Here is an 8,701-nt window from a genome sequence, read left to right on the forward strand (position 1 = left end):
CTTTAAAAGAATTACTAAAAGAATAATATATGATAGACACAAAAATTAGCAATAGAGGTTTATTTAGATGATGATGGAAAATAAGAGAAAAATGTGTATTTAGATGATGATGAAAAATAAGAGAAAAAACAAGGAAAATGAAAGGATTAAGTATCAAAGAAGAAGATTCATCATTTTTCTTCAAATAAAAAGAAGATTCATTAGATAGTAAATTTAACATTTGATAAAAATAAGACAAAAAATCAAGTCCTTAAATATGTTTATTCGAATTATATGTATTAACATCATAATATATGAATTTTTTTTTAAAAATTAGCCTTTTAATTTTGAAAAATATTTGATAATAAAAATGTAATTCACTTAAGCTCTAATTCTACAAAAATATTTGTGTATTGTGATTTTATCATTTTCTTATTTCTATAGTTGATTTTTTATTTCTTGTATCATAATTAATTTCTAAAATAAATTTACATATTATTTTTATAACTGCGCAAAGCGCGGCCAAATTCCCTAGTTAAGTTATATAACACAACATAACTTGTGGATTCTTAAATGAACTTGTCTCATAGGAATTAAGTTAAACAATACGACAAAACTTGTATATATTGTGATACAAAAATATAAATTTATGTTGAGCAAAAAATTATTTGTTATTTCCATGTCAATAATATTTTTAACCACTTATTTTTACTTAATTAAAGGGTTGAAGGTCAAAAATTAAAGATCATATTTGACGGCAAAAATCAACACCCACAACAAAATAAGAATATTCATGTGAATGACCACATAAAAGGATATTTGAAAGTTTGAAGCGGTATTTGAACATGTATTTCACCTGAAAATATGTTGAAGCTATATATAAGAAAAAAGAATTCTGACAAAAAGAACTGTTTCAAGTTTGAAGTGAAAAATTTAAATAATTTTTAACCAAATAGATTATAAAAATGTCCAAAATGGTTCTTACTTTAAAGATTTAACTAATACAAAAACAATTTGTCTTGACCAATCTTTCAACAAAATTTTCTTAAGTGTCATTCTCAGTCTCAAACCTCTCTTCATGAATTTAGCCTAAACATAGGGGAGTTAGAAACAAAGCTAATTAACACAGCAAATATGAGCTTTCCCAATATTGTAGCACAATTGGTAAAGGAGGAAAGGCACAAAACTATACTGAGAAAATAACATGTGCATAATTAGTGTACACTGTCGATCGATCGAGAAAAACACAAGTTAATAGTTTGAAGATCTTCTGGATGAATGCCAAGATCCGTTGAGGCAAGTACCCGTCTCGTTGTTTGGCATTTAGAGAATCCCTTTAACAAGAAACTGTCTAGATCTTAACTGTGATGTTCCGAGCTGTAAAAGTTCTCGATCAAAGGCAACTCCAATCTTCAAGCAGATCAGTGTCCCTATTACTTTGCTACCACGTCTGGCTCAAGTACCTACTGTGAATCGACAAATACCTGCAGTTGATGCAGAATAAAATTATATGCACTTATTCCTCCTTAACACAATGTTAAAACAAAAAGGTTAATGAAAACTGTAATGATTATGATATAAGAAAACATTCAACATTTTCTATACTTTTTCGAACATGATGTAACCAGTGAGTTCTATTTTGGGCTGCTGTTTTTGGAATGCCAAGAGAAGGATGAATAGTTAAGGGTGTGCCCATTGACCAATTTGAGTTTCATACTTAGTGTTTTAGGAACACTAGTTGCCAGCAGACAACATGTTCTTGTCAATACCATGTGGCAATGAGAGTAGACAGTGGTCTGGATCTATACTGAAGGTAGGTCGACAATGTGTGGACAATCATATGTTAGTAGGGTGCAACCACATTCGACTATAAGAAAAGGTGTAATAGAAAGGGAATGAAATTGAAAAGAAGCATTCAACTGTTCTGTGAACTGAAACTCACCTCCAACTCCAGTAAAGAATCATATGTTTTCTTCTCACGTGTGTCAAACACTGTAATGCCTGTGATTTTCTGTACCCCATGCTTCACAGCAATCAGATTCTACATGGGAAAATGCACCAAAAATCAATTTTATGATGCAAGGAAATAACTGAATAATCAAATAAACGACTGAAAGATATATCCGATAAAAAAAATAGCATTTGAGCTATCCATTTTACAAGAATAAATAGAGGATTATCCTCACCAACTCGAATTCTGAAGAGCTAAATGCTTCCACCTGTGCCAAATGCTGCAACCAAGAGAAGTTTAGAATAGACAAGAACAAGATGCAGATGCAACCATATGCCAACAACTGTAAAGAGAAAAAATCAGATGAAATTAGACTCGAAGATGAAGTAAAAATTCTGATAGAGAATTGAACTTGTACATCAAAGTGCAAAATTAACATTATGACAACCACAGTGCTGAGCATGAGAGTCCGACAATTAGAAACAGAACAAAATGCATGCACCAAACAAGAACTTCAACAAAAAGAAAGTAATTTCATCAGATCATCAAATGAGAGAGGATAAAGCTAATCAGGATAGTGCAGAAGCCATTTCAGTGTCTCACCATTGTTAGAAGACCATTAACCATGATAGCCTTCTCATCAAGTGAGTCACTTTGTGACACCCAAACTTCAAAAGGGCCCAGCACCCTGTCTGTCTGGTTTGCAAGATTCAGACGTACCTACAGAGGCGCCCACAAAGACATCGGAATTCATGACAGACCAATCACAAGCAGAATATAAAAACTAGCAAATGCAATTCAAATGAACAAACTTTCTCACTCATTCCATAGAGAAAAGGACTCTCGTAATAATCCCCAAAACACTAGTTTCAAACAGCAGTCAGCACTGTATAAGGAGAAATGGACTATTATTACTTTTTTAGACATAAACTCAGTCTTACCATGAAAGGTTTCTCCAGCATGATAATCGATGGCACTTCCACCGCTCTTAGCTCAATGTCTTTTTGAGCAATGGGCTGCAAGGTGTGAAACAAATACCTTAGGAGTGCATCAAAACTTCAATATTAGAAATCACTTCACTTACACTTCCAAGAATTTGTTGTGTCTGAAGGCGTCCGGGTTCACCCAAATTTGTACGCCAAGTTATCTGGAGTTTTCCCAAGACATTACTTCCCTCCACCTTAGGCAGTGGAGAGCCATCTGATGATAACTTCAATTGGTAGAGGAAATTATGGATCCCGCCCCCAGATCTTAAGAGAATAGGAGGCTTAAATACATCACTGGCAGATCAAATAGATCAGCAAAGTTTAGTCAAGGGAACAAAGATGACTGCTAAAATTAATTGGTAAACATGTCAAAATTTTAAACCAAAAAAAATGTTGCAATTCCCATGGTACAAGAGAGAATATCTATCAGTCAACCTCATTGGTTGTTTGCTCTCTGGATGGTGATCAACACCTCTTAGTATTGTAGCATTCCAATTCTGAGCTGGCTCAAAATCAACTTGGTCCATATAGAGATTAGATTTTGTATGATTCTCTATGCTAGCCTCCAAAATAGTGGTTTCCTGGGATAGGAAAATGGGTTTAGTGTCATGAACAGAAAAAGTATGAGAAATGCAGAAGCTGAGATCACTGCTTCTTGGTAAATGATTCTCAAGAGTCAAGATGGTTTGTACTGTTAAAATCAAATGTGATCTCACATGATCCTTTTAGCCATAAAAAGCTGCCAAGATGAGTTGATATAACTGACATTACATATAAGCAAATGATATCTAGGGGTCGCAATATGCAGATATTCCAAAGTGGCAAGTCGGATGTAGTATGCTGAATGTAACCACAAATTGGCCTTAACTGACACATCCCAACCAATGAAATTGAAATACTGAATGCAAAAACTGAATTTTCTTGACCCATTTTCTTTAGAATTTCAACATGAGAGTATGAATGCCAGATCATGAACTTACACTCAATGAGCTTGAACCAACCTACCTTAACAACGCGGACCTGCAGAAACAAACTAGCAGTTATTATCTTGAAAAAGTATGAACAGACTTGAGAAATAATAAAGATACCAAATATGAAATATATTAAAACAGCAGCAAAAAAAGTAAAAAGTAAAAACTGTTCCTTATACATTGAAAATAAAGCATATATAATCATGTCACATTAACCATGCAAACAGCTTGGATTTTTTTGATGTACCTTTGTTCTAACAGAAAGTGGATTCGCAACCATAAATTTGAAATATTGTGGAAGATATTTCCGCTCACCATCGTTGTCATTATAAAGAGCAGTGCAGACCAACCTAGAAAATGAAGTAATTGGATAAGTAAACTATCATATTGATAGAAAGTTACTATCAACATAGAACGCCAAATTTTATGATGAATCTTACGTGTGTGCACCAAGTTCTTTCACATCATGTTCCACAATGAAGTCATATCTACCTCCAGCACGTATTGATTCAACAGGTGATTTAGAAGTATCTAAAAGAAGTATCCTCTGCCTCTCTGTTTGGATTTCAGCCTGTAGAAAATTAAATATCACTTCTATAAAGTGGGTCTTAGAGTCAAGGACTCCAATTCCAAAGGTATGACAGTTTCTAGCTCATCCAACTTTGATGATATATGAGAAATAAGATATATGAAAAGTAACGTGACTCACAATCAGAGATTCTTGAGGTCTAAATCGGCAGATCTTATCTCACCTTTTTTTGACTTAACAATTCCCAAGCCTTTTATATTCACTTGACAATTACCTATGAAGCGCTTTAAGCTAGACACATTGTAGCAAAATGATAGCATATCCACTAACAGAAACTGAAGCTTCATAATCGATGCTTAAGAGACATTCCAATGTTCATACACTCACAACATAAGACTCAATTGTGAGCATTGATCTAATTCATTTTCTTCAGTGTAAGATACATCCAGAACATACTTTCCAAATAAATGAAATTTTAACTAATGGCTTTTTACAAAGAACTTAGTTTAGCCACAAATGATCAATCAAGAGCATAAAGGTCACGGCTTATACAAAATGCCATAGCATGTTTCGACTATATATCTACTCTGTCAAGAATGTCCTCTGTGTGTGCTTATTTCTAACTATGCAAATGTGACCTTAAGACCAGAAGATTGCTATCACATTGCTGTTCTCTATTTACTATTTTTCCCATGAAAGTTTCCATACCAGAAGCACACGCTTCTTGTAAGACGGTTCACTAAGTATTAAAAAAAAACTACTCCTATGGTTTTATTTGTGTTTTTTTTAACAGTTGGTAATATTGGTAAAATGCACAAAGTAACTCAAACAGGGTAAAACCACAAGCTTCATTTAAGACTTCCGAGAGAGCAGGAATTCAGCCGTGCCACCTGACAAATTTTATGACCTCAGTTGAAATTGTAAGAGAATCTTGCTTATCTACAGGTTGAATACATTCATAGAATCTCTAGCACTATTTACAGTAGCTCCTTATGTAATCAGCTAAGCAAGCAAATCACCTTGATGGTAACATCTCTAACTTCAAAATTGGAGCTGTTATTTATGCTTATATAACTGCAGAACGTCTCTCCCAAATATATTGCCCTGCAGATCATAAATTGAAAACGGGAAAAAAGCAATAATTAATCACAACAAATCCAGCATATAAGCAGTGATTGCACATCTCCCATTATTTCTTGTTCGAATATATGTAGAAATTTAAACAAAATTTTTGATAACATATACTCCATTTCAAAAAGAATAACGGATATCAGAGTACAAAGGCTCAAACCATTCAATCTCATTGCAATTTGAACATCACTTCTTTCAAATTTTAAAAATGAAATGTCCACATTTAAAAACTGCATAAACAGTAGTAATACTACTCCCTCCGTTTAAAAAAGAATGACCTTCAAAAAATATGACCTCTTTCTTTTTTTGGTAACATTTTAATTTCAGTTTTCCACATGGCATGTTTAAGACCACAAGATTAAAGGGCAATTTTGTACATTTTACATAACTTTAATTTAGGACCACAAAATTCAAAAGTCTTCTTTACTTTTTTAAACTCCGTGCCAAGTCAAACTAGACCATTCTTTGTGAAACGGAGGAAGTATAAGTTTCAACTTTTGTAATTTTAAATTATTACAAATTTACAAGAATCTATTGGACCTCCAAAAAGAAATACTACAACAACAACATACCCAGGGTGATCCCACAAGTGTTGGTGAGGAGAGTAGGATGTGTGCAGACCTTACCCCTACTTTTTCTGGGGATAGAGAGGTTGTTTCCAATCGGCTCGAAAGAAAAGAGAAGAATTTGTAGCATGGTAACACAAAATATGACAACAAACTAACAAATACAAAGCAAATGAAGCAACAGATCGTAATACACATTGAAGATAAGAAATTACACGATTACTATATAATACTAGTAATAAGGAGAAGTGGAGAGGAGGCTTAGCCCCCTTGCTTCTCTCACACGAAGTGCGACAACACTCGGCTACCTACAAACATTCTAGCCTAATCCTTGTCCTCTTTTCTATCTAGGGTCATGTCCGTAGTAAGTTGAAATTGCATCATGTTCTGTCTAATCACCTCCCCTTAGTTCTTCTTCGGCCTACCTCTACCTTTTCTAACTCATGTAATAGTCAACCTCTCACACTTCTTTACTGGCACATCCATGCACCTCCTCCTCACATGCCTAAACCACTTCAGCCTCATTCCCCTCATCTTATCCACCATGGGCCCCACTCCCACCTTACCATGTATAACTTCATTCTTAATCATATCTCTCCTAATATGCCCACACATCTATTTGAGCATCCTCATCTCCACTACATTCATCCTTTGAATGTGGGCGTTCTTGGTTGGCCAACACTCTGCCCCATACAACAATTGTGGTCCAACTGCCACTCGGTAGAATTGACCTTTAAGCCTTAGCAACACATTCTTATGACATAGTACCCCAAATGTGAGACTCCATTCCACCCACCCTCTATAATACGATGCGCGGCATAATAATTAATCTTCTCGTCTCCTTGGATTATGGACCCAAGTAACTTGAAACTTCCTTTCTTGATTATGGATTTTGCATCGATCTTCAAACTGAACTTGCACTTCAGGCACTCAGTTTTAGTCCTACTCAATCTGAAACCTTTAGACTCTAAGGCCTGTCATCAGTCTTCTAGCCACTCGTTAACTCTACCACGCGTCTCGTCAATCAATAGTATGTCCTCTGCAAATAATATACACCATGACACCTACCTTTGAATATGTGGTGTCAATTCGTCGATCACTAAGGCAAATAAGAACGGACTAAGGGTTGATCCTTGGTGCAATCTCATCATGACTGAGAAGTAGTATACATTAAGAAGTGCACTTCAAAAATAACACTACTAAAACCAATTGAACTATCCAAATAGTAATTGCCTTCTAAATTACAATAAAAGTAGGTACTGCACATCTTAAGAAGTGCACTCACTGATTTTAAATCCAGATACAATGCAACAACGTTTTAGTTAGACAAAGAAAAATGAAGCTAACCCAAAGACTGATATCACAGTACAGGGCCAAACATCCAATTATATAGCAACTTGAACATCACTTCTTTCAATTTCTAAAAATTAAATGTCCACATTTTAAAACTGCATAAAAAGTAGCACTGTAAGTTACAATCATGTAACTAAAATATTAACTACTCCTTATAGTATCTTACAATAATAAGAATGGAAGTAACGATTTTAAATCCAGATACTATGTGTAGCGACATTCACAAGAGCGTTTTCACTTTATTTCAAAAATCCAGCTTGGAGTTATTCCAAATTTGGAAAATTGCTCCAAACCTGTTTTTCAAATCCATCTTCGTAAATTAAAATAAAGTGTCCATCTATATATGGAATCTATAGTCAAACCACTACTAAATCCAGAAACAGATAACATTTAAGATAGAGAAAGCAAAACGAAGCTAACCCAAAGGACTGAGGGAGCAGGAGGAGACCAGGGAGGCCAAGAGAATCAGAAGGATGCTGAAGAAGGAATCTATTCCGGTAAGAGAGATCCGATGGATCAGCCGAGGTGGTACTACCGTCAGCGGCGGTGGCGGAGACGGTGTCAGCGAGGAGTCGAGGGAGATGAGAAGCGGCGACGGGATCATCGAAGAGATCTTCACCGAACAACAGATCGGAAGGGTCAAATCGGACCGGAATTTCGACGTGAAGCGAAGGACGGCAGAGTCTCATGACCCGAAAGGCCAGAGAGTGTGGACCTTGCGTACTGCTCATCTTCATTGTTGCTGATTTCTATAGGGAAAACTTTTGCTATGGAGTGGAAGGAAGGGAAGTTGAAGTACATCAAATCAATTTTGAAATGTTAATAAAAATGTTGCCCAAAAAAAAAAAAAATATCACACTACAAAATTTTAAAAAATATTTTTTTTAAAAGTAGTTTGTGAAAAGAATTGTGATTATTTGGATGTTTAAACTTTAATGCAAGTATACTTGACTCTAATATAATGTCTTTAATTTAGGCGTTGAAGTTTGATATAATGCCTTTAATTTAGGAAAAACTACAGGATATAGCAAACATTAATATATATTTAAGATGAATAGCTATAGTTTACTTTTTTTTGTGTTATATGGCTATATTTTAATATTAAATAGCAAAGTTAATTAATTATACATGAATAATAAAAAAATTTCAATTTAATATGTATATTAAGAAATATTAAATAGCAAAGTAGTTTGTACAAGCCTAATCAATTATGTCAGGCATGTTTTACGGTGCTT

General features: G+C 34.6%; 1 protein-coding gene across 3 annotated transcripts; it reads right to left on the reverse strand.

Moving 5' to 3' along the window:
* Positions 1-1,083: 1,083 nt before the first annotated feature.
* Positions 1,084-8,304, reverse strand: LOC102584796 (trafficking protein particle complex subunit 13). 3 transcript variants are annotated; one of them, XM_015315095.1, is made up of 12 exons: positions 7,887-8,304; positions 5,436-5,520; positions 4,328-4,458; positions 4,135-4,237; positions 3,922-3,936; positions 3,352-3,497; positions 3,015-3,210; positions 2,872-2,946; positions 2,534-2,650; positions 2,166-2,273; positions 1,922-2,020; positions 1,084-1,463 (listed from the first exon to the last, which is right to left on the reverse strand). In XM_015315095.1, the coding sequence occupies exons 1-12, from the start codon at positions 8,201-8,203 to the stop codon at positions 1,443-1,445; spliced, it is 1,413 nt and encodes a 470-aa protein (XP_015170581.1). In that variant the 5' UTR covers positions 8,204-8,304; the 3' UTR covers positions 1,084-1,442. The 3 variants fall into 3 exon arrangements, with proteins under 3 accessions (XP_015170581.1, XP_006361038.1, XP_015170582.1); XM_006360976.2 differs by having other exon boundaries at positions 2,166-2,210; positions 7,887-8,299; XM_015315096.1 differs by lacking the exon at positions 2,534-2,650 and having other exon boundaries at positions 2,166-2,210; positions 7,887-8,303.
* Between the last annotated feature and the right edge of the window lie 397 nt (positions 8,305-8,701).

Source organism: Solanum tuberosum, unplaced genomic scaffold (assembly GCF_000226075.1).
Source record: "Solanum tuberosum cultivar DM 1-3 516 R44 unplaced genomic scaffold, SolTub_3.0 scf00338, whole genome shotgun sequence".
Lineage (NCBI taxonomy): Eukaryota > Viridiplantae > Streptophyta > Magnoliopsida > Solanales > Solanaceae > Solanum > Solanum tuberosum.

What these genes read in the sequence shown, in the direction of transcription:
- LOC102584796 (XM_015315095.1), bottom strand. Translation starts at nt 8,203, where the DNA reads ATGAAGATGAGCAGTACGCAAGGTCCACACTCTCTGGCCTTTCGGGTC. An exon ending in CTGCTCCCTCAGTCCTTTGG is followed by an intron (nt 5,521 to 7,886) that starts GTTAGCTTCGTT and finishes TATGATCTGCAG; the next exon opens with GGCAATATATTTGGGAGAGA. An exon ending in GAGAGCAAACAACCAATGAG is followed by an intron (nt 3,211 to 3,351) that starts GTTGACTGATAG and finishes TTGATCTGCCAG; the next exon opens with TGATGTATTTAAGCCTCCTA.